This window comes from Scatophagus argus, chromosome 1 (genome assembly GCF_020382885.2).
Source record: "Scatophagus argus isolate fScaArg1 chromosome 1, fScaArg1.pri, whole genome shotgun sequence".
Classification (NCBI taxonomy): domain Eukaryota; kingdom Metazoa; phylum Chordata; class Actinopteri; family Scatophagidae; genus Scatophagus; species Scatophagus argus.
The window spans coordinates 22,904,505-22,928,739 of record NC_058493.1 but is presented as its reverse complement, the minus strand read 5'-3'; the positions used below and the strand labels follow the sequence as shown (position 1 = coordinate 22,928,739).

At 41.7% G+C, this 24,235-nt stretch overlaps 3 protein-coding genes and 1 long non-coding RNA gene across 6 annotated transcripts; 2 read left to right on the top strand and 2 right to left on the bottom strand.

Moving 5' to 3' along the window:
* Positions 1–1,767: 1,767 nt before the first annotated feature.
* Positions 1,768–11,847, top strand: myef2 (myelin expression factor 2). Of its 2 annotated transcripts, XM_046392606.1 has the most exons (17): positions 1,769–2,074; positions 3,158–3,360; positions 4,124–4,176; positions 5,128–5,135; positions 5,234–5,327; positions 5,816–6,007; positions 6,100–6,253; positions 6,357–6,406; positions 6,504–6,564; positions 6,788–6,889; positions 7,346–7,390; positions 7,470–7,556; positions 7,699–7,794; positions 7,977–8,036; positions 9,308–9,477; positions 10,245–10,296; positions 11,440–11,847. In XM_046392606.1, exons 1-17 carry the CDS (start codon positions 1,965–1,967, stop codon positions 11,601–11,603), a joined length of 1,701 nt encoding a protein of 566 aa, XP_046248562.1. In that variant the 5' UTR covers positions 1,769–1,964; the 3' UTR covers positions 11,604–11,847. The 2 variants fall into 2 exon arrangements, with proteins under 2 accessions (XP_046248571.1, XP_046248562.1); XM_046392615.1 differs by lacking the exon at positions 7,977–8,036 and having other exon boundaries at positions 1,768–2,074.
* Positions 9,762–9,972, bottom strand: LOC124061109. The gene is made up of 2 exons (XR_006843681.1): positions 9,860–9,972; positions 9,762–9,805 (listed from the first exon to the last, which is right to left on the bottom strand). It is a non-coding gene; the product is annotated as an uncharacterized LOC124061109 (long non-coding RNA).
* A 129-nt stretch (positions 11,848–11,976) lies between the features above and the next one.
* On the bottom strand, positions 11,977–19,186 carry slc24a5 (solute carrier family 24 member 5). Of its 2 annotated transcripts, XM_046392635.1 has the most exons (10): positions 18,812–19,186; positions 18,255–18,302; positions 17,668–17,847; positions 16,551–16,634; positions 16,178–16,281; positions 15,912–16,012; positions 14,800–15,083; positions 14,481–14,687; positions 13,237–13,338; positions 11,977–13,049 (listed from the first exon to the last, which is right to left on the bottom strand). In XM_046392635.1, exons 3-10 carry the CDS (start codon positions 17,747–17,749, stop codon positions 12,727–12,729), a joined length of 1,287 nt encoding a protein of 428 aa, XP_046248591.1. In that variant the 5' UTR covers positions 17,750–17,847; positions 18,255–18,302; positions 18,812–19,186; the 3' UTR covers positions 11,977–12,726. The 2 variants fall into 2 exon arrangements, with proteins under 2 accessions (XP_046248591.1, XP_046248583.1); XM_046392627.1 differs by lacking the exon at positions 18,812–19,186 and having other exon boundaries at positions 18,255–18,794.
* A 1,782-nt stretch (positions 19,187–20,968) lies between these two features.
* On the top strand, positions 20,969–23,889 carry rnf128a (ring finger protein 128a). The gene has a single exon (XM_046392648.1). The coding sequence runs from the start codon at positions 21,409–21,411 to the stop codon at positions 22,492–22,494; it is 1,086 nt and encodes a 361-aa protein (XP_046248604.1). The 5' UTR covers positions 20,969–21,408; the 3' UTR covers positions 22,495–23,889.
* The last annotated feature ends 346 nt before the right edge of the window (positions 23,890–24,235 follow it).

The window sequence follows — 24,235 nt, the reverse complement described above, 5'->3', positions numbered from 1 at the left end:
TCATGGTACCCCCCCTCCCCCCCAATGGTAGGGAACTGCACACAGGTAGTACAGATTGTACTACCACACCCCTGTGTGATAATACAATCTGTGCAAGAAAGTACAAAGACAAATGCAGTGAAATTGCAAAGATTTTTAATACTTTATTAGACCTCCCCATTAGCCTGATTGCAGCAATTACTAATTCTTCTGGGGCTCACAACTTAATTAAATTCACAGAGTTCATCGTACGTTTGACAAAACGATGCCATGATTTTTTAGAATAAATATAATAAGCTAAAATATTGTTATTAAAGACATATTTATTGCCAGGTGGCTGTGCGCATCATAGTGTACGAGAAAAGTGAAATATGGCTCTAATGACTGATAAAACTGACGGAACAATCACTAACGTTTCTACATGTCTGAATGTGGTCAGAGGCTTGAAGTCTTCACTGAGCTTGTGATAACAGACATATACAATAAATGATTTTAAGGATAACTGTGGGTTTTCTCTTTGACCATAGTGGTGCTTGAAAAACTTTAAAGATTTCTGATTGTGTCTTTATTTGTTTTTTATGAAGGCAACCTGATGTTGTGTTGTGTGATTTGCACTAACTTAGGTTGACTAACCACTCCTTGTTAGTGGACACAAGTTATGGAATTAAGGCATCTTAATATCAGTTGCGGAGAATTAATCTTTGAGATGCATGCCATGAAGACATCTAGCTGTCATAGAAATGTATTATCAGTTTATTGACCTGATTTTTCTCTTTGTACTGTGCTACAGTTAAAGGTTAACTTCACTGATGCTATAGGTCAACTTTATTCATAGTCATAACTGAAACTTGTTGAAATCTGTCCCTCATCACGCCTGACTTTTCAGTGGTAACATTTTCAGAAGTGAGACGACACCAGTTGTTGCATTTGTCAGTATAGCATGTAGAAACCTAAGCAGAAATATCCATATAGGAATCCAACACTTTCACAAAGCATAGCAAACATCTGGCTCAGAGAGGCTCACTGCACATACACGATCTGGACTATGCAGATGTAGTGCAAATTGGTTTTAAATAGAGCAGTAGTGCCTGGATGAAACGATTAAAATGAGCCTGGCACTAAAACAACTGGCCATTTGCTTATCCCCCCTCCCCATCACTTGCTTTAATTTACTGATTTACTGCGTGGATGTAAATGTGTATGTGTATAAATTATACTTGTTGAGAAGCATAAAACTATGGTTTGAACACCATTGAACAGAAGAGTCCTTTTAAAAATTAGGAGCAGGACAATCAGCTTTTATCTGATATGGAAAAGTATTTTTGATGGTGAGATCTGCGCAAAATTGCTGAGCAGATTCTGTACAAATGTTGAAATATATTGTGTAAAGAAAATGAGATTACTCCCCCAGCAAAGGTGCATTAATCAATACTTTCAGGGATGATGAATTGGCTTGGCTCATTCTGCACTCCATCATTAGCATGGTAACATTTGCAGAGTGCTCAGGGATTTACTGATTGCTAATGTCTAGTGCATCGATCAAGTTGCTTCAGTGGGTTGCACAGGTCTTCACAGGTTTCTAAGGGTCTGGGTACAGTTCAGAGAAACATATCCATAAGCAGTGTTGTGTCACTTTCTGCTTACACTCACTCACATGCTGTCTTAGCCTGTGTTCACCCCTAAAACTGTCCGCTAACCTCACAGCAATCATGAGCGGACTCTTTTTGAATATTCACATTTTATTTATTTAATTCCCCAATTCCCTCGACTCTGACATTCACCCAGGCTGCCTAGCAACATCTCGCAGTTCTCCACTGGATCTTGTTCTACGGAGTCCGGTGCGGTAGGTGGTGGTGTGCACTGAAAAGTTCACACTGCATTCCGCTAAAAAGCCCGGAGAAGAAGAGGCAGAATTTCCATTGCACATTTTGAACTGCGTAGCGACGGGGGCATCTTGCGTTGAGTGGAGCAGGAGACACCTCAACATGGCAGATGTTGCAACTGTTGATGATGAGCCAAAGCAAGAGGAATCTTCCGCGTCCGTAAAGTCCGACACTGAGGAGACGTTTGAAGAAACGCCCAACGGCGTGAAAACGTGAGTAAGAATTATGTATTGTCCTGCCCGTCCCGTCTGTGCAGCCGTCGGCTAGCTTAGCTAAAATGGAGTCCAGTGGTGCCAGCTATTGTTAGCCTGAAGCATATAACCTTTGTTATGAAGCACCGTAAAAAGTACCAACATGACACACGTTAGGTTAGTAGTAAACGTGATGGCAAAAGCATGCCTACAGCCAGACAATTTCTTCATGGAGTTTGGAAACTGTGCACTCTTGCGCTAACGTTAAAGCTAATTATTGTTAAATGGGTCAGCCTTTACCTGGTGCTAATCTCTGCCGTGTTTTGCTAACGAGAGCATACGATTCTGAAATTCAGCTTTTGTTGAATCGTGAAGTTACATAAAGCTCATTTCTTTTGACAAACCAGCTTAGTTGGACAAATCAAATAGGTTTTACTTGATCCCAGAAGACATAACGAGCTCGCCATAGCAACCACGTTACCCTCAACTCAGCTGTAACGTTAGCCATCTGTTATGTTTCACTGTGCCAGGCTAACACTTAAGTGAAGTTAGCTGCATATGGCTCCTGGATGCTGGACTGTAAAATGGTGTTGATTATAAGCTAATCTCGCTAACGTAGTATGTTCTATGCGCCTCACAGCCTCACAACAGATGGCAGTTGATTCAGCAGACCAACTCCTTTGATAAATGCCTTTAAATTTACATAAATATGAAATTCTAGCAGAACCAGTTCTTCTGACAGGCAAATGGGTATTCAACTGTATGCTGAATTTCATGAACTACTCTACTGCTGGGGGAAAAAGCAAATTGTTTGCAATATAATCGTCCTTTACACTCAACGGAATACAAAGATGTCCCTTAACCACTGACACTTCTGTATAGAAATATAGTAATGTTTAGATTACTAGATAACGTTTTTTCACTGTTTTCCCTAAAGGCGGGTGGTATTCTTTGCATATTTAGGACTTTTTTTATGTTGGCTGTGCTACACCTTTTTTAAATCAGAACTGTATCAAAGTTTAAAATTAATTAATCTTAATGCAGACTACTTTGCAGGTTCTGAGATGGGCTGTCCTCTGATGTGCAACTTTGTGCATTTTGTAGGGATGCTGAAGAAACTAAGCCCCCCAAAGAGAAGCATGATGCTAAAGAGAAGTCCTCTGGGAGTAGAAGAGGAAACCGGTACCACCCCTACAAAGACAAACATGGTGGAGAAAAGAAGGGTGCTCACAGAAACCGGGTGTTCATCAGCAATATCCCCTATGATATGAAGTGGCAGGCAATTAAAGATCTAATGCGTGAAAAAGGTAATGTTCCCAGTGATGGGATGGTGTCTCCCCTTCTCTCTAGCTCTTCAGCTGATTAGAAGTTCTTGACCCTTTTTCCTTCGTTACCAGATGGAGCATCCTGCTTCTACCAGTAGTCAAGTAGTTTGTAGCTTTCTCTGGATGTACTTAGTGCAGATAGTAGGGAACCAACATAGTGTGATATTAGGTTATTGGAGATTCATTAAATTTCTTTTGGATGGACACCAATTTAGTTTGGGCTGATATGTCTGTGAGAAAAGGAAGATGTACTTAGTTAAATTGTCACTTGTTTTATGGCATTGTCAGCTCCAACATGTAACCTCAAACCTTTAGTAGAATTGATTGTTGAATGATTTTGTTGCATCTGTTGCAAGGTGAATCTTGATTATATGAATGAAATTTTGTAATGTTTTACTTTCTGAATTATTGGGGTCTTAAGATGCCTTTTGAAAGGTCCAAGGACAGCTTAAAACTTTCAACTGCTATGAATGGAATCTGTTGACAAACTGATCATGTTGAAGTCTTTTGAATTTCCCAGGTTTAATGTAGCTGTGTTTCTCTCTGGCCTTGGCCTTTGGGTGTCTCAGTCACTGCCCAGAAAGGCATGGTGTTGTCTGGTGGGATGTTGGTCTGGGCTGACTGTTGATCATTAATGGGACATTTCCATCTGTAGCGGCATTGCCAAGGCCAACGGCGACTTGAAGACTTGGTGACTTAAATTCCTTTGTTCTTTTGGTATTTTTCCTTTGTATGTCTCATGTAGTTGGTGAGGTTACATACGTGGAGCTCTTTAAGGATGCAGAAGGAAAGTCAAGGGTAAGTGATGTGGCCAATTTGCTGCACGAGGTTTAAAATGCCCTCAGCAGGCTATCATTAATCAAGTGCTCTTTTAGGTTCTGATCCTTTGGGTCTCACAAGTTACTGAACTGGAGATACTGTAGGTTGTGTTTAGAGCCTGATAGATGGCCAATGATTGATATTCATTTGAAAGGGAGATGTCCTGTTGATTTTGGAAAAGTAGCCTAATGAATTCATCTAAGAGTACACTTTTGCTTTTGTTGTTGTCATTTCAATTGGTGTTAAAGTTTGTTTGTTTGGCCATTTTCCAAAGGGAAATGTGGGTTGTGTGATTTGTCTTATTGATTGACCCTCATGTCTCAAAATCTTATTTTACAATTCCGTTATATGACACAGCTCTCTCTTTTCAAAGGAACAAACAGTCTTGAAAGATCCTGTAATGTCTTTTATTATTATGTTCTCGTGCTAAATTGCAGTAATGCATATAATAGATGCAAAGGTGAACCACATGATTTTTCTTTATTGGTGTGATAGAGCTATTTAATTCTAAAAACATGTACTGAATAAATTTGTAAATGCATTTTTTTTCCATTTTCCACCTTGGTGTTTGTGTCCAGTTCAAAACAATGCAGCGTTTCAGTTAAATTACTATGCATAGGTATCTACTGATGATACATGTTTTTACTGAAACATATCTTTTTATTTTTGTGAAATATTGATTTTAAATGTTGCTGTTATTAGTGTTTTAATCTCGTTTGCCTTAAACTTACTTAAACACAACTAAAAACCTGCTGGCTCAAGCCAGTGGGCAAAACATGGCCAACATGCACTATAGAAGATACTAAAAGCATGTTGATTGATTAGATTTATAATGTGCTTGTGCTTTGTCTTGATTCTAACTGTACTTTATTCACTCCCTCGTCTGTGGATGTGTGTGCTACCTGGCCTCTTATGATGCCTCCTGGTTAGGGTTGTGGGTAAGAAACTGTCTTACTTTCTTTCTCTCTCTCTTTTTTTCTCCCCTCTTTTGAACTTGCATGGACTCATCTGATGCCTCTGTTTCCTTAATTCACAGTGTGGTGGAGTTCAAAGATGAAGAGTTTGTGAAGAAGGCGATAGAAACTATGAATAAGCATGACTTGAGCGGAAGGCCACTCAACATCAAGGAGGTGAGAACAAATTATGCTCTGGTGAAAAGTTGGATTATATTGTAATCTTCTGAAACAGCTGCTTCTTTTGGTTTCTAGAAATAAATAAAAAAAAATTGCACTTTCTGCTCTTAAGTATTACACTATTTTAAATGCATTTTTCCTCAGAGCAGCAGCAGATATTAAGTGTCTTTTTTTTTTTTTTTTTTTTTAACAGCCTTACTACTATTGTGGTGCAGATTTCAAAACATAAATGATCCCAACACAAACATCGGTCACCTTGCTACTATAAAATGAAATATTTGTCAGTTATTTAGTTATATTATTTAGTATTTCTAAGTGGAACAGAAAATATAATGGACACCAGATAACATTACTAAGTGTGGAATTTTTTTGTCCCTTATTATATGCTATTATTTGTTGTTCAACACATGGTGATTGTTCATGGTTATCTAGACTTTCTTGGTTTCACATTTCAGAAGTAAGTTTTCATGTGTTTCTTATTGAAGGACCCTGATGGGGAACATGCTCGGCGTGTGCTGCAGCGTATGGGAGGAGGTCAACTGGGAGGTCGTGGGCAGGACATGGGGCCCGGTGGGATGAACATCCCACCTTCCATTGCCAACAACCCCAACATTCCACCCGACGTCATCCACGCACTGCAGGCCGGAAGACTGGGCAGCACAGTGTTTGTGGCAAATGTGAGGATACAATGAAAAACAATTTCTTAATATAGTTCGGGTTAGTCATTCATGACAATTAAAAATGGTGGTGTCTGTTTGTTGTTTTACAGCTGGATTTCAAGGTGGGCTGGAAGAAGTTAAAGGAGGTGTTTGGCATGGCAGGCGTGGTGAAACGAGCAGATGTTAAAGAGGATAAAGATGGCAAGAGCCGCGGGATGGGAACAGTGACTTTTGAGCAGTCACTGGAGGCTGTGCAGGCCATATGTATCCTTCATAACTGAACACTGAAATAGAATATACAGTTGAAAAAGCACACTAACCAATGCTTGGCAAATTTCTGTGACCTTCTTCTTGACTCTGGACTCAGCCATGTTCAATGGACAGATGCTCTTTGACAGACAGATGCATGTTAAAATGGTATGTTGTTTTTAGTTATGGTACAACTTCAGTTTTGCAGAGGATGATTGATATAGACAACTGTTGTATTTCTTAAACTTGCGTTGTGGTTTCATAGGATGAAAAATCTCTTCCCCCTGATGATTTCCGTCAGGTAGAAAAAACACCTCAGTTACCACGTGAGTACACTGTCGGTGATATCTAACTCATATCCATAGTAATAAACTCAGTGATCTGTGTACAGCACTGACATTGCCAGTGTTATGATGAGCCTCTGGGAACAAATTGCACATGATAATAAGACTGTTATAATAAATGTCAGTAGTATCATTGCTTATTGATTCATCTTTGTGTAAATTCTTGAATGGTATGTAATCACTGTTTCTTTTACTGTTTGTGTAGGGGGTTTAGGTGGTATTGGTATGGGACTGGGGCCAGGAGGACAGCCTATAAATGCCAACCGTCTGAGCAGTGGAGGAGGCATGGGCTCCATGGGGCCTGGAGGTCAGTTATCCCTCAATTTTTCAATTACTATTTTATTTTCCATAACTTTTGTCAGTATACAACAACAAGTATTTTTGGTCAGTAACAAAACATAGGTATCCTAAGGCATTGATAGATGGTTAAATCAATCAAACAGAAAATAATAAATACTGTTATATCACTATTTGTAGTTATGTTTTGGCAGAAAATGTTCATTGGTGTTGCAAACCAGTCTGTATAGGCAGTTACTTATCATAGAGAATCAGATGCATGTCTGATAGCTAATATGGGTTAAAGAGATAATACAGGCAGAGCTCCTACCAGCTGTAACACACAACCTTTACACTGCTGGGTGTCATGATGTAACTTACATTGAGTTCAAATGCACCTTTGTGCAGTATTTGTAAATCAGGCTGTTCATAGATAATTTATCTGTTGTGTACTTTGGTACGGCTTGACTGACATCTTCTGCCACAGGTATGGATGCTCCAGGTTGTGGTGGGATGAACAGGCTCGGAGGAGGTAAGGTTTTTGCTTCCTAATGAGTTTTCTCTGTGAAAGACTAGAGCCCTTTGTTCAAACTTTGCGCTGCTTTGGACAGGAATGAGTGGCGGGGGCTTTGGAGGCATGGATAACATGGGCAACATGGGCGGCTTTGGAGGAAGAGACATGGGAGGTAGGATGGGAGGTAAGCGAGTGTATTCACTCCTGCTGGACAGAGATGAGGTTCAGTTCTAGGATGCTGTACTGTAAACAGTGATATGCGCCTGGGCTGTTGCTAAGCTAAGTCTGAGGTCACATTTTGTTTTTTTTTTTTCCTCTCTGTTAAGATATGTACCGGTCAGGAATGGGTGGAATGGATCGAGACTTTGGCCACAATGACATGCCAATGAATCGAGGATTTGGGGATTCTTTTGGAGGGATGGGTAAGTGATACTCTGACATCAGACAGCTCTTGTGCAAGTTTTTCTTTTGAGTAATGATGGGCGTTTAGGGGGTTCCTTCTAGTCTTGTTTTCTGTTATATTGCTGTTCTATGTTTGCCGTTGTTAAATTTTTTTGTCTTATGGTCTGATCTAATCTGCACCAACTTGCATTCTCTTCTGTAGGTGGAGGTTTTGGAGGAGGCATGGGTAGTGGTGGCATGGGGCACATGGGGACTGGATTAGGTACATGAAATATTCCACACAAAGTTTTTTTTTCCTAAATCTTTTCTATATCAGTTCTTCCCCTATGGACGTGCATTCGGTTTTGAGGTTCAGTTTGATGTTTTGTTAAATTATCATTGAAAGTCACTATGCAGTCTTAGTTTATACAGCCAGTCATGTGAAAGCAGGAATGAGTATTCATGTATCATGGTGATGCACAAAGTCTTTAAGTGTCAAGTCTTGCTGAAAGGGAGGTGAGCAGTAAGGGGGCCCATTACTTTGAGAGACTGGTCTTCAATTAGATGATCTTGGTACAAACATTGGCTTGACTCCTGTGTTGTGCGTGAAAGATGAGGTCCATCAGTTCTGGTGTAGGGTGCATACTAAATTAGGGTCAGTGGTGATTTACACTGGGACATCCTGTATGTGTATGATGTTGTGGTTACAGCTGAGTGGAAGACAATTTGCCATGCAGTGTTAATTATTAAATTAACTGTTATATTGCCATGAATTTACATTTAACATGGTTAAAGCAGGGACAGCAGTAAGTCGGTCTGCATTGATCTACAAGTTGAGTGACTCTTACTGTATCTGCTGTCAGCCCTCCCACTGTGTTTACCTTGAATTAAATTATGTGCAAATGACACCAGCCTGCTATAGCATAATAACTTAGTTCTGGTGTGTGTAGAAAACAATTCTACACACACCAGACTGGTTGCAGTTGTTCATTGCCTTCTGCAACTGTCTTCTTTAACTAAATTATGTTAAATATTTTGTTTTGTTTTTTAAAATGCTTATGAGTGTCACATTGTGACTTGACAGTTTATATTATGAGATACAGCAGAAGTAAAAGTGAAATAGTGTGGGATGGATGCTGGTATATAAGTTTTATGTTCTTTATTTATGTCATCATGGTCCAAATGAAATTATAAAAATTATGCCATCTCCCATTGGCTGCAGATTTGTCGTGCTTTGTGTTTCTTTCATGCATGCGGAAGAAGGGTCTTATGTTCCAGCTGTTGTTGTCATGCCGAACTGTTATTGGCACAGCTGTTTCCGAGCAGTGATGCCATGAAGATGCCCAGTCAGTCACCCAGTAGTTACTGCTTTGCACTTAATGTTGTGGAGTTGCTTGGCAATTAAAAAGAAAGAAATAACAAACTTGCATTGCATTAATATTACAGGATTAAATGGTTCTTGAACCTCTATGTCTTGCCCTATTAGAATATGCAGTACATTAATGTAAATTGCTGTCTTTTATTAGCGTGTGTGTGCTTGTGTATTAATTGCAGGTGGTGGACTGGGCAATATGTCGATGGACCGAATGGGCTCAGGCTTTGACCGGATGGGCATGTCGGGAATGGACATGAACCGTGGCTTTGGGGGTTATGGCCATATGGGTGGAGGCATGTCTGAGCGAGGCTCTGGGTCCAAAGCAGGATGTCAGATCTTTGTGCGAAATGTAAGTGTGGGCTGGTTATGTGAGAAGGGTTCTGTTAAAGCAATGTTATGCCAGAACGTTTTTCTTTTTTTAGTTTGTACCCAAGCAGTTGTTACGATTACATTATCAAAAACTAGCAAGCTGACAACTTTAAGAACACAGCTAAACATCAAGCAAGAGCAACAACGCAAGACATAATACATTAGTCCAGAGGGCCATCTCGGCAGCTGTGTGGTGGACTTTTATTTTGCAAGGCTCTCGCTGACGACTATAAGCAAACCTGATATTTACTTGCCTCTTGCTCCGTCTTTTTCCTTTCTTAGCTTCTGCCGTCAAACAACAGAAGCACCTTTGCTTCTGACATCATGACAGAAGCAAAGGTGCTAAAGAGGATGTTTAGCACCTTTGCTTCTGTCATAATGCCAGATGTCAGGCTGCTTACACACCAACATTTCCCATGTCCCAGTCAGGTCTGGGCAGAGTCAGCGAGCTACACTGCTAACTGAGCTAACTAGCTAGCAGCAGCTACAATTGGCAGTGGTTAAGGGTCACTTTAGCACCAACTAAAGGGAACTCGGAAAACATTTTCTCCATAAAATATGATCCAGTTTCACAAATCGTGGGTGATCGCGCTCACTCACCCTTCTAACTCTCTTCGTTCAGTTGAATTAGCCGAATTTATACTGAATGCTTTATTGATGGACTCATCTTTTGATCTGCATCTTGTGGGGGTTTTGTGTAGCCTCAGATATGTTCTGTTGACTGAGCCTCTGATTTCTGTGTTGCAGCTGTCCTATGACCTCACATGGCAGAAGCTGAAAGAAAAGTTCAGTCACTGTGGTAAGTCTTTTGCTTTGTAAGAATTACTCACTATGAAGCCTGTGAATATTCTCATTCATCCAGGTCATGGTTATCTCAAGGAAATTCAATCGAATGCAACTGGACTTAGTTATTTGTCTTTGAAGACGTTTCACCTCTCATCCAAGAGGCTTCAGGCCTCAAAACGTGTGGTTATCCCAGTTGGACCTTTGTGAAAACTGCAGCTGGTTCCAGGAAGAACACCACCAAGGTGGTTGAGGAGGAAAAACAGGACAAAAGAAATAACATAGTCATCCCATATCTATCTGGGGTATCAGGAAAAACTCAGGAGGATCTTCAGCAAGCACCGTATCCCTGTGTATTTCAAACCCAGCAACACACTCAGACAGAGACTAGTACATCCCAAACACAGAAAACCACACACTCAGAAAAGCAATCTGGTGTACGCTGTCCAATGCAATGAGTCTACCGTCTACCTACACCTGAAGGAGAAAGCTCACTCCTTTGAGGACAACAATGTTCACATCTTGGACAGAGAGGATGGATGGTTTGAAAGAGGAGTAAAAGAAGCCATCTATGTGAAATTAGAAAAACCATCTCTCAACAGAGGAGGAGGTCTGCGACACCACCTATCTCCAATTTACAATGCTGCCCTTTCATCTCTTCCCAGGAGATTCAACAACTTAGCTTCTAAGAACAACTGCCATTCACAAAGGACCCCATGTGACTCTAACGACTGTCGTTATAACACAATAGAGCATTAACGAAGTCGAAACCAACTTCACCATCCCCAACGACTGTCATTTGGCACAATGGGGCACCAAACGAGCCTATGACACCACTGGCCATGTGAATGCCTCCACAGAGGTTAAATACCTGGGTCTCCACACCACCTAGTTGGACTAGTCCCAGCCTAGTCAAGCGAGCATGAACTGATGAAGCCTCTTGGATGAGAGGTGAAACGTCTTCAAAGATAAATAACTAAGTCCAGTTGCATTCGATTGAATTTCCTTGAGATACTCACAATGAATTATATCTTTGTTGTTTAACAGAAAAACCTCTCGAAGTCTTGCTGACATTACATCACGAGCTGTCAATGAACATTAAAGCCAAATAGAGATTGGTTTTTAGAAATCATTCACTGCTCTTTCTTTTCTACTGCAGGCCAGGTGATGTTTGCAGAGATCAAGATGGAGAACGGAAAGTCAAAGGGCTGTGGAACAGTGCGATTTGACTCTCCAGAGAGCGCTGAGAAGGCCTGCAGGATGATGAACGGAACCAAGATCAACGGTCGAGAGGTGGACGTCCGTATTGATCGCAACGCCTAGAGCTTTTCTAGAAGTCATGCTAACACACTTCCACATTCAGCCCTCTTGCCAATGATCTTTTGTTTTGTTTTAAAAACACAATTACGTCATATCTCCATGTGTCCACTGTTTCAGTTTTTTTTGTTTATATACTACATAGCTCTTTTATCTTTGTTTTGTAAACCCTTTTGAATTTGTCAGGCAGTTTATTTGAACAAATAAACTTTTTAATTTTTAAACCTGGTGGTTGTAAAACCTGCTCGGATCAAAGTCTCGAAGTGTTCTTCACCTTGTGTAAACTGAACCTCAGGTGCTGCTTTTATAAGCATTATTGCTCAACAGTGCCATACAGTGGCCTTTTCAAAATGGGGAAATTCCACAATAATCACAAAGGCAGCAGCTGGATAGAATGGACATTGATTTCACCAACGTTAATCACAGAAAGTGATAAAAGTTCCATAAATCTGAGATTGTTTTTTTTATTATTATTCCAAAGAATAGGATGGTCACTTAGAATTCTTGGTATAGATCGGTGTCTCAGGTCCAGGTAAGCTTTACAGTTACCTGGAAGCACAACTACCAAAAACTGAAGTAATTTTTCCATTCAAGGTGATGGAAGAGGAGTGGAAAGTTTGCTGCTTGTGACTCTTTACACCATCCTCTTTGCAGACAATAAGGACTTGCTTGTAAAAGGTTATCAAAGTTGTGTACTTAGTGCCCTCTCTTTTTTTTTTGTTGTCTTTTAACTTGACCACTGACCTGAAAAGGAGGACAAGGCCACATGAATATAGTTGACACTTTTATTACTTGACTCTGACTTGTCAGTTCTGGATTTATCTGAACTCTGCAGTTAGTCCTGTGATGACACATTTTCTCTATATAGGTCTTTGAGTAAGACAGGAGACCTGTCGACTTGATGGCGGGTCTTGAGAAGTCTGGGCTGACATGCACACAAGAGGATGATCTTTGGTACATTCCTCCCTTTGGTTTAATTAAATATATAAATTACTAAAAGAGATCATCCTTTTCATCTTCTTTAGAAGTACGTGAGAGGGACCCTGGATCCTTGTCTTGTTTTGTTCTGTTATTGCACTGTTGTTAAGGGTCTCAGAGGCTATGGCTTCAGTCCAGGAGAGGTCAGATCTCAGTCACTGCACAGTCTTATCGGATTATTTCCAATAATCCCCAGTTCATACAGGATGGACAGAGTGGCAAAGAGGATGTAGCAGATGAGACAAACGATTCCCAACTTCCAGTCCAACTTCCACCCGTTAATATGAACGGCTACAAAAAGGAAGACGATGGAAAGGAGAAGCGTGCAGGAAATGAAGACCAGTCCAGTGCTGTTGACCTCTACGGGGTTGGTGGTGTCCACAAAAGCAGTCTTGATAAACCAAGGGAGGCCCAGGCACAGCATGTCAAAAACATTAGAGCCCACGATGTTGGACATGGCCATGTCTGCTTTCCCTGATGAGCAGAAAACATGTTCACATACTGAGCCAAAGTATTTTCACACAGCTTCAGTATTTAGGTTAATTCCTGTAATTTCTAAAATGGCTGATGATTCAGCAAAATGTTTTGCTATGGTGGGGCTCAAACTATACCCAGGACTACGGTGATGGTGCAGATGATAAAATGTGACACTGATGTTTACCTTCTCTGGCCACCATCACGCTGGCCACAGTGTCGGGTATACTGGTCCCAGCAGCAAGCAGAGTAAGTCCCATAACTGTATCAGGGATGTTGAGGGTCTCACCTGTGTGAGCACAAGAACAACTCAGCATCAGAGTCCGGCTCAGCCAAGATTTAATACTTAGCTTATAGCTTAGCCACCAATGTAACTGTAGAGTGTTTTGAGCATTCAAAAAAGTAGCTAGATTTTATGCCCTATTCATTATTCAGCTTTTCAATTACATGTGCTGTAAATCTTTTTCCTAACATTATGTGGTGATGCAAGATGATTTTGGTAAAAACTACTTTATGCTTTTCATTTTAGTCTACAAACATATTAGAATAGACTTAGAAGAGCCAACAGATGTAAAATGTGTGTAATCCTTGAATGGAAACTTCTTTTCATGCCACTATACAACACAAATATTACATAAGTAGGGTTTGTGACCTTGTGTCCTCAATGATGGCGATGACTGATTGGAGACCATTGTGGGAAAAAAAAAAAACATTTTTAACTACTCTTAAGCTACAGTGTTACCCAAATGTTAATCACCTATCATGAACCAAGACTTCCAATGAATCATTCCCACTGCATGTGTTACACTGCACCCTTTCATGAGTTCTCTGAATTGTGCGCTATGATGCAGCTGGTTTACAAACAAGGCAGAGAAACAATCTCAGTCACATACTGTATGTTTGTACCTGCTTGGTCCCATGCCTGCCCTTTCATAAGACTGAACTCTCCTTTCATGTGAGCCAATCTGGCGACTACGGGATAATAATCTCATTATACTTCAGTAGATCTATCATGGTCACATGATGAAGCTGCCCTTTCGGCCTGATCGTACGTCAGTTTTATAGTTTACATGTGTGCTGTAGATGGTGGGGGTAAAGCTGTTCTTGCAGGGCTCACATGACCGTGTTTCCTTAGGGGTGAAGCGGACTGTAATCCTGCTGTGGCTGGGTAAGCACATGGCCCGCTGGAGCTACAATAGCCCCCCTCTTAACTTTCCAGGACAATGGCATTTCAGGAATTAGCCAGCAGACCGACATGTGATTCTACTCTACAAATGAGACATTTTTTTCTCACAAGTTTCAAACACTTGTGATCTACAAAGGCTTCATAACCCTGTGGGTGAGAGGGTGATTTTCACCCGCGCCTCAACTGAAAAGACTGAGGAAAAGAACGGCTCATCACAGAGCGTGCAGTTCACACAAAGATCTTACCGACAACAGTGACCATCCACACCAGTATGTATGTGAAGCCCGAGATCCACACAGCCGACATGATGAAGGTTATCACGAACCATTTCTTCCAGAACCTTCTCCTGCAGTCAGGGGTGGTCAGGAAAAGCAAAGTGATGATGGGCAGAGACAGAACCCAGAGGATCCGCTTCATGTCGCTCTCCGGCACAGCAAAAACACTTTTGTGCTCTGATGGAATGCAATCAGACAACATTTGTATCACATTGTCAGGGGGTCATATTGGCGGAGACGTCATGTTCAAAAAACTGTGAACTTGTGTTAATAAAAATTGCGTTTTTACCTTCCGGAATCTCATTGAGGCCATGCAGGCTGAGGGACAGGTGAGAGTATCCTGAGTCGTCCTGGAAGATCCCACTGTCCGTTCTGGAGCGACTGTGGACTCGCAGATTGGTGTCGTCGTTCCAGCCCATGAGAGGCTGCCTCTCCGTCTTCTCGCCAGATCCTTTACCCAGACAGGTGCAGCAAGGGCTCAGCTTCCTCAGGACGAACTCACTGATGCGAAGGTCAAAGCACAGGACCACGATGTAGACACCGTAGACCAGCAGCAGGCAGGCAGCGTCGTACCTGGAAGCAAAATGTGCAGTTTGAGCATTGAGATTAATTCTTGACCTTGGGGACAGACACGAGTAAGCAAGTTGTCTAAATGCAGGGCCCTTTTACTATGATATTTTTGGAGCTTTTGTCCATGGCGTACTTCAGGAAATGAAACTGAGTTGCTGAGTTGTCATCACATGGCCGAAGTACAGGACGTTGGTCATGTTATAACATGTGAGCAGGTTGCTGAAAAAGGGTGTGGAATATGGTCCAAAGCTCTGGCAACACCTAATCAAATAGAACCTTGTCTTTAAAATATTCACCACAGAGCACATGCAGGGCATAAATGACCTCGAAAGTTGTTTTGCGTCTAACCAAGTGATTTTTAAAATATATTTTGAATGACCAAAATCAACGTCACTGTTGTGGTTATTGTTTCAAATCAAAATGTTTAATTTCACACAAAGCTTGTGGCTCAGCTTTTATGAAACGCCACATCTTGATTGTGATAAAACTGTGTTCTTTGTCATTTAATCCTGTCTTCCTACCTAAGCAAATTAATTCCATTATATGTGGAAATCTTTCATAAACTCGGATTGCTACTGCAGCTGTGTTTATGGTGGTCAAGTTTGGAATTTAAGAGGCATTTATTGCTCTTTACTGCCCTTGTAATAAATGTCCATGAGTCACAGTACAACACAGTTGTTTTGTGATCTGTTTTCATTTATTGTGTTACACAATGCCGTAAACAGATGGATCTAACTTTGTCTTTTATAGCTACCTTATATGTAGGTGGTGTCAGATCAGGGGAACATTTCAACACACCCTGATGCTGAGTTAGTAAATGCACAAGCTCACCAGTACACCTTGTTATCGGAAATGATGGCAATCACAGCGGCGACACTGATGCCATATGCCAGGCAGTCCCTGAACAGTGGCCAACAGGTGAGTCTCCCAGCCTGTAAAAGCAAACAAAGATAAATGGTTTACAGCTCATACAGGAAAATGCATACAATGACTTCCCCTCTTTGACCCAGTGAAGGTATTGTTTTTATGTACAGGTGGTTAGTGGGAGGGTAATCTTTGTCTGATTATTGTCATTGTGTAAAGGTGTCAGAATGTACCATAGAGGCCAAGAGACCACATGCAGCACAGATTCCTAGCAGGTTGTAGACTGCTGATCCCACGATGGTGCTGACCCCAATGTCTCCCTTTGTCACAAACACACCTAACACACATGAGAAGCACATCTTAACATTGAGAAGAGGGAAAATGTGGAAGCGTTTGTGATGAACAAGAGGAAACGTGAGCACAACAAAGTGCTGAGAGGAAAGATATTCTCCCAATAAGGCCACAGTGCCTCTCTGTTCCCATATGGCTGTGGAGTAACAGTCCAGCAGCTTTGGGAAGGGACACAGTGACAGTGGTGATCATGCTTGGTTGTCAGCATCATCATCATAGCTGCTTGTAATTATTCTAATACAAATGCATGATTACCCAGAAAGGCTGTGACCAGTTCAGGTGCAGAACTCCCAGCTGCCATAAACGTGGCTCCTGCTACATCCTGAGACAGTCCCAGACCTGAGAGAGAGGGACGCACGAAACATCAAGAATACATGACAATTAACATGCTGTGTACAAAATAATACAAATCTGATGTTTCATAATCCAATTCAACAACACTACAAATTACAAAAGCTATGTATGTCACACTATAAAGACAAAAGTATCCAGTCACACCTCTTTATGGGGCTGTTTTCAGAGGATGGGCTCGGCCCCTGACTTCCAGTGAAGGGAAATCTTAATGATTCAGCATACCAAGACATTTTGGACAATGTTATGGGTTAACAGTTTGTTGAAGGCCCTTTTCTATTCCAGCATGACTGTGGCCCAGTGCACAAAGCAAAGCTCCATAAAGACATGGTTGGATGAGTTTGGTGTGGAAGAACTTGACTGGCCCACACAGAGCCCTGACCTCAACCCCATCCAACACCTTTGGGATGAACTGGAACAGAGACTGTGAGTCAGGCCTTTTGGTCCAACATCAGTGCCTGACCTCACAAATGCTCTACTGCATGAATGGGCACAAATTCCCACAGACACACTCCAACTTGTTGTGGAAAGCCTTCACAGAAGAGTGGAAGCTGTTGTAGCTGCAAAGCTGTCTGTGTGTTTAGAATGTGACGCCATTAAAGTCTCTTTTGGTGTTATGGTCAGGTGCCCCAATACTTTTGTCTCTATAGTGCATCTATCCACTGCCTGTAAGTTTATCAGTTGTGTTCACATTTCATTAATGCTTATTAATTTAGCTGAGCAACAGTTAAGTTAGTTAAGTCGGTTTAATTGAACAAACATCCCCATCTAAAACAAAAGCAGAAACATGGAGAGGAAACTCCACAACCACACCCTGGTAAAAGTTACTTCTAGTAATTTAAACACAAACTAAAAAAACGTTTCAATTATATGTGTACACTTTTACATAATATCTCCACATATGTAGGTATTCTTACAAGTCCTGTTGGCTGTTGTGATATGAAATAAGCCAAAATAAACCCGCAGCTGTAACATGATTTACCCACCCAGCCGGTTCATGTGAAGCACACACGTCACTTACGTTCACTGATCACTTCTAACGACGGCAGAAAGTAATCGTCGCAGACTACCGAGACGGCCAACAGCATGTAGAAAATAAGCATGAAGTAAATAACGAGTCCTCCATCCTTCCTCTCCTGCACCGTGAAGAAGCCGTCGGGAAACTCAGAGGACTGTGGCGAGATGCACTCCGTCTCATTCTCTGAAACGGCAGGACACACACACACACACACAACCCAGCAACATCACTGACAAAAATCTCGTCAAATCCTCAGCAACAACAACAACAACAACACTGATGCTTTAGTTCTGCGCCGGCCGAGATAATTTGAACTCTCCATGGCACTTACACGGGATTTCATGCCAATAGGACATGATGGTTAGTAGAGCAAACAACTGTCACAGCTGCTGGGCCACGCAATTGATTCACACACCCACACTTACTGTAAATGAACCATGACATTTGCGTATAATGACACCCTAAACAGATTAAACTGATAAAAGAAACACATTGTGGAGGAATATTGTGGGAGATTTCAAAACATTAGACTATGAGAAGAAACAAAAAGAAAATCACATACAAATGATTTCCACATGTGATTTTCTTACCAAGAGCCCGGCGCACCCTGGCTGAGTGGGTCTCCTGAGTTGTTTTTGCTGTGAATGACACAAGGTGGACCGTGCAATACAAAAATATCACAAATCCTAGAAAATAAGGTATGAAGTCTTTCCTCTTCTTTTTCTGCACAGCTGCAACCTTATTCGTGGCCATTTGGGTCAGAAAATTAATAGGAATTATTCCAGGCAGTCATCAAGTCCTACAAGCTTGCAGAGATCAAATGTGGGCTCAAACTTCTCGTAAACGCTGGAGCATCTAACACTACGACTAAAAGCTGCAAAGAAAGAGAGGTAGTTATGGGGAGAAAGCATCTCTTAAGGCCTGGCCCCAAGAATGGGGAGGGGGGTCACGAGTTGCGAGTCGTTCCACTCGAGCTGAACCGACCTGCAGCCTGGGGCTTATTTGGAGGAGGAGGAGGAGGTGGGGTAATTCAACATAAAGCCACTTTAACACATTCCTATCACATCTTTAAAGGCGGAAAAATGATTTTCTGCTAACAAACACACAACCCAAATTTACAATTAAAATTAAAACTATTAAGCTTCACCTTTGGAGCTACAATATAAAGTCTGACGCCAAAAGGAAAGGTAGCTCACAGTTCAGCTTTCCTCGTGAACATCAGTGGAAGTGTGAGGAGTTAGAGATCACACACGCCTCAGTCTGGGCGCAGACTGCGGGCCGATAACATGAGACAAAAAGGCCTCCAATCGTTTCAAATCTGGACTAAGTACGGCGTCGGAGGCTGCATCCGCTCCTCAGTCTCCATCCGCGGACCTATGTCAATGTAGATCTTAATTCTTATATAACATCATATGATAAAAGTTATAAATATGACCCTGTGCTTTGCTACATTGCGTAGATATCCAAACCAGCCTACGCCATAAGTTATTCACTCACTCATTTTACAACTAAAGCGACTTAACAGGACCCTGACAGGTGGATGTGTGTGACAGGTGTGTGCGGAGTGACGGGGTGTCGGGCTTGTTTGGACATGCCCCGATGTCCCCCCACCACCACCACCCCTAAAATCCACAAAGCAGGAAAACACAGGCACACCTCGAGACAGCGTGCTGTGTCGTCAGTGCAGGGACGGAGCCGTGGGACGCGTGGTAAGTTGCTCTGCTCAGTTTTATTTCATTCGCACTAAACTGTCGCGTTTGTGTGAACCACGTAGGCCGAGCAGGTTGTATGAATGCAAAGCACCGAGCACTGAGTGTCGTAAAGACTGGCAGTTATTTTATTTACAAATAAAGAAAGAAATGAAAAGATGGGCCCGACATGTCAGCTAAAGTCAGTCTCCGGTTGTTGTTTTTTTTTTCTTTTAAATAAGGGACAACGATGAGTCAATGGCGCCCCCGTGTGGTGCAAATGGATAATAAGGTTTTCTGTTTTTTAAACTTTGTGAGTCATCTTGTAGTTTGACTCCTTGACAAAAAAAGGAAATGTGTAGCTGTGCGGGAGACTTAACGTTTCTGACCAAGAAAAAAAAAACATAAAATCAGACAAAAATATGTGGATTAGCTATGAAATTGTGAGATAAAATTAAACTCGGCTCACATTTATGTCATGCATTTTATTGAAGTTTAGTTTTATTTCCCCCACTAACCGTTTTATTTCATATCCTAATGCCACTTTTCATTACTTGAAGATGAATTTGTCATATTTATTCATAGGATTATTTAATGACATCATATTGATTCTTTCAAGAGTGAATCAGCCAGAATGAGGTGACTTCTTTAATGGTGGAGTGCAACTGAAATCACAAAACATCTTTTTGGATAAAATAATCTGTATTCATGGCGTGCACTTCCGATCCAGAGTCATATCAGCTAGTATTGTTCACAGTGTTTTGATGCAGCAGTTTGATATTGTCTCTGAGCAGACCCTTTTCTCACCAGTAGATGTCAGTATTGGAGCAGAAAGTCTCCGAGGACATGTTGAAAATGTGATTTCTAAATGCACACCAACATATACATATATATATATTTTATAGAGTGAAACAAAGCAGATTTTTTCTTTCTGGAGTTAACATATATATATATTTCATTCTTGAAGTTCACACTGTGCTTTGCTCTCTGCTGTGTAATTATGTGAGTTTCAGGAATTTAAGGGTCATAGTTGCACCATTGTTCTTGTTATCAAGGACTGTGAGCCGCTGCTGTTTTAAGAATAAATACCAGACTCTCTTTTATTTACAGATTTCTTTTTCCTTATCCCAGTGAGATTAATGATTTAATAGCACATTCTGCAGAGACCTGCGTACTGCAGTTTGTGTTGGGGAACTGAGTTAAAATAGCTTGACAAGAAAGCTCTCCGTCTCATTTGTCATCGGAAGCCTCTGTCTCTCAGTGTGTGTGTGCTTTCACTTGTGTGTAAGAGGATACAATGGAAACTTGACAATGTCCTGTTCCATCTCAGTTGTCACCGGCATTGTAGCTGGATTGAAGACATTGAAGTGCTTCTAGATATTTGAATACAGGGGAAACCTTGAGTATATAAATATATGCACGTTGTGTAGGATTTAAAGGATACATTTGTACTGTGTCTGTGTAAGTTAAAATGTGTAGTGGAAGCAGATTGCACTTGTCTTTTCAGAGTGAATATTCACAAGGTAAAGGGGTAGTTGCTTTTCATAACATTGATGTCACTTATAGAAATAGGGGAAGGAAACAGGCCAAACAAGAAAAACTTGTTCAGTTGCTCTGCTCATCATTGCACAGGGAAAAGTCAGCAGCTTTTGTTAGTTTCACAAGATCACTCGGTGTTCCGGACCTAAGTCCACAAAACTGTTCTTTTCATTTGCTTATCGCTCCTTGCCTGCCCTTTTGCTGTTCCTTGGCTCTCGTAACAGCACAGGTCTGTGTGTTTTGTGTACTTCAACTTGTTGAATACCAGCACCCTGCCCTCTGTGAGGAGTGTTCAAGGTTCAGGAAGATAACGAGAGGTGAGTGGCTGACGCACAGCTCGTGTTATGTTACCAAAGGCTCATATCGGATTACGGTAGACAGCAGGTTGGGAGGAACTGCAGCTGTATTCAGATCGCTGTGGTTCAAGTAAACCAGGAACTGGGACCAACAAAGGAGTTTAAAAAGAAGCTAAAGAGGCTAACAGAGTGCTTCCTGTTGTTGTTAGAGGAGCGTTACCATGGGTAAGAAGAGTCAACACTGTCTGCTTTTGCTGTGTTTGTCAGGACTTGTTCACCATTCAGCTGCCTTCGTGTTTTGGACAGCCACGGTTGAAATAAACTATGTTAACGGCAGCAATGCGCCAGAGACAAAAATTTGTGAGTGTGGGGTGTATGGTCGCAACTCTCCCCTGGGGGATGCAGAGGGCATTGTTACACTTCCCAAGGGAGACCCCAAGGGCTGTGGCCCAGGTCCCATCTACAACCGCAATTCCAGCTCACCGCCTTGGATAGCCTTGGTTAAAAGGGGCAACTGTACCTTCAGTGAGAAGATCCGTGCAGCCAAACGCCAAGGGGCAGCTGCCGTGGTGGTGTATAATGTGGATAGCAGTGGCAACAGCACCACTCAGATGTCACATCCAGATGTGATAGATATTGTGGCTATCATGATTGGCAACACTCCGGGTATGGAGATTGTCAAACTGGTTAAGAATGGGACAGATGTTGAGATGTCCATCATTGTTGGCAGTCCTCACGGGCCGTGGATGGACACCTACTGGCTTTACTTCCTGTCTATCGCCTTCTTCATTGTCACAGCAGCCTCGATCGCCTACTTTGTGTTTATCTCTGCAAATCGTCTCTACACTCTGAACATGCACAGGCGCATGGAGAGGAGGCTGAAATCTGAGGCTAAGAAGGCGATCGGGCGCCTACAAGTCCGCACGCTCAAGAGAGGCGATGAGGAAACGACCTCTGAGTCCCACATGTGTGCGGTGTGTATTGAATCCTACAAGGCAGGTGAAGTGGTGACAGTGCTAACGTGTGACCACATCTTCCACAAAGCCTGCATTGAGCCCTGGCTGCTGGAGAGGAGGACCTGCCCCATGTGTAAGTGCGACATCCTGAAGGCCCTGGGCGTTGAGGACGAGGGAAAAGAGAACATTTCCGTTGAATCGCCACCAGATGCCACTGTGATCACAGTGACAGGAGGAGAACCCATTTACGAAGTCCCGTTGACTGACCCAGCGAGCCCTGACCCAGAGAGACAACAGCATCACTATGACAACAGGGCCTTCGAGAGAGACGCAGAGGCGGCAAGACAGTGAGCAACAGCAACCAAAACAAAACAGCAACAGACCAGGATGCAGTCAAAGCACCTGTTTGCAATCTGATATTTTTCTGAAATGCGATACATTTTGAACCAGCACAATGGAATCAAGCTGTTATTTTCCAGCAGGAGAAATGATTTCGATCGTGTAATGCACCAATGCTGAAATAGGTTTTCACAACAAAATCAGATGATTTAAAATCTTAATGCACCTTGCGTAGTTTAGATGACACTGGATCTTCACTGTGGTTGTTTTGGTACAAATGTATAATTATTGGGTTTTCATGAAGTTACCTATTAGATATCTAGAATGTATTCTGAAAGCTGAGTAGCCTCTCACTGCTGCCAGTGTCAAATTACTGTTTAGCATTGTGAACGCGCCGGCTCGACACTGTCCAGAGAGGAAGTGCAGCACAGCGTTCATTTGACTATCTGTGTGAAACTGTGGCCAAATTTCCTTCTACGGCAAGCTTGTTAGCTTCTATTGCTCTCAGTCCCACACAGTTGACCGCCGCCTTTTAAATTCACAGCACAATTTGTTTCTCATAATTCAGTTTATTTAAAGATTTTTTTTCTGCTCTTTGTGAAGGGGAGTGTGTTCTTGCATTGTAATTCTCAGGTCGTCAGGCTGGATTCACGAACCCACCCTTATGAACACACCTGTGACTGAAATGCAGCATGACACACATTGCACTACAATGAGTGAATAATATCACCTGAGGGGCCTATGACTCTGGGACTCTGCAGAAACAAGTTTACCACAAATGAAGTTGAAATTTTCAAGGTTTTTCTGTGTGTGTGTGTGTGTGTTGGGGGGGTTGTTCCTACTTTTGAGTAATATGACAATACAAACAATAAGTGTTGTATTATGTAACATATATAACAGATGCATTCAGATATGTTGGATCGAGGAAGATCCTCTGCTTTTGAAAATTATACCCATTGAGGTGGATTTAACAATCATAAAGTTCTCTCTGTTGATGTAAAGGTGATAGATACTAAATGTGTGTGCTACTTATCTTTGGATTTTGGTGTACAAACACAAATTGTTATTCTTGTACAAGTCTTCCGGGTTATTCCTTTTGAATTATTTTGAATGGAGTCTATTCAGCCCTTGTGGTCTACCTCTGAAGTTTCTTGCAGTTCAAAGATTGTGTGTCCCTCAGTAAATGATAAAGCTAAAGAGTCGTTTTGTTTCTTTGTTTGCTGTTGGGGGATATGCTGATTATGGTACTTCATATATTTTTCTACGTTGAATCATTTTCACTGCTGTTTTACAGATTCCAGGAGTCTTAAATTGTTCTGTAAAATAAATATTACCTGCTGTATTAAATCACATTGATGCTTATTAGAATGTAATAAATCCCTCAAAATGAGGACAATTTCATGAGCATGTGTGCTTGTAAGAATGGTGTTTCTGTGTGTGTGTGTTGGGGGGTGTATGAGTGCATATGAGTGTGAATGTTTAGGTTTGTTACTCTTCATCAAGCAGGTCTGTGTGTGGTTAAGCAGTGCCTCAGTTTTAGAGTTATATTCTTGCTCCCAGTGACTGTCGAAAGGAGTGGACCTGTAATTACCTCTGCACAGGTGGGAGCCCATTCGCACACACCTTCAGCCTGAGCTGGATAATCATCGTATCATTTAAGTAGAAGAACCTGACCGAGCACGTAGAGATATGCAGCTGTATGGCAGTGGAATAGAAATATTATGTTTTATTATCCTTCCTTTGTATTTCAGAA

Bases quoted from the DNA above. Each gene is read 5' to 3' on its own strand.
- slc24a5 (XM_046392627.1), bottom strand. From the start codon at position 18,417: ATGGCCACGAATAAGGTTGCAGCTGTGCAGAAAAAGAAGAGGAAAGAC. The intron at 16,013-16,177 runs GTACATTCTGAC...TTGCTTTTACAG, and splicing joins GTGGTCTCTTGGCCTCTATG to GCTGGGAGACTCACCTGTTG. The intron at 14,688-14,799 runs GTAAAAACGCAA...GCATTCCATCAG, and splicing joins CCTCAATGAGATTCCGGAAG to AGCACAAAAGTGTTTTTGCT.
- myef2 (XM_046392606.1), top strand. From the start codon at position 1,965: ATGGCAGATGTTGCAACTGTTGATGATGAGCCAAAGCAAGAGGAATCT. The intron at 6,254-6,356 runs GTATCCTTCATA...CTCTGGACTCAG, and splicing joins GGAGGCTGTGCAGGCCATAT to CCATGTTCAATGGACAGATG. The intron at 7,795-7,976 runs GTAAGTGATACT...TCTCTTCTGTAG, and splicing joins GGATTCTTTTGGAGGGATGG to GTGGAGGTTTTGGAGGAGGC.
- rnf128a (XM_046392648.1), top strand. From the start codon at position 21,409: ATGGGTAAGAAGAGTCAACACTGTCTGCTTTTGCTGTGTTTGTCAGGA.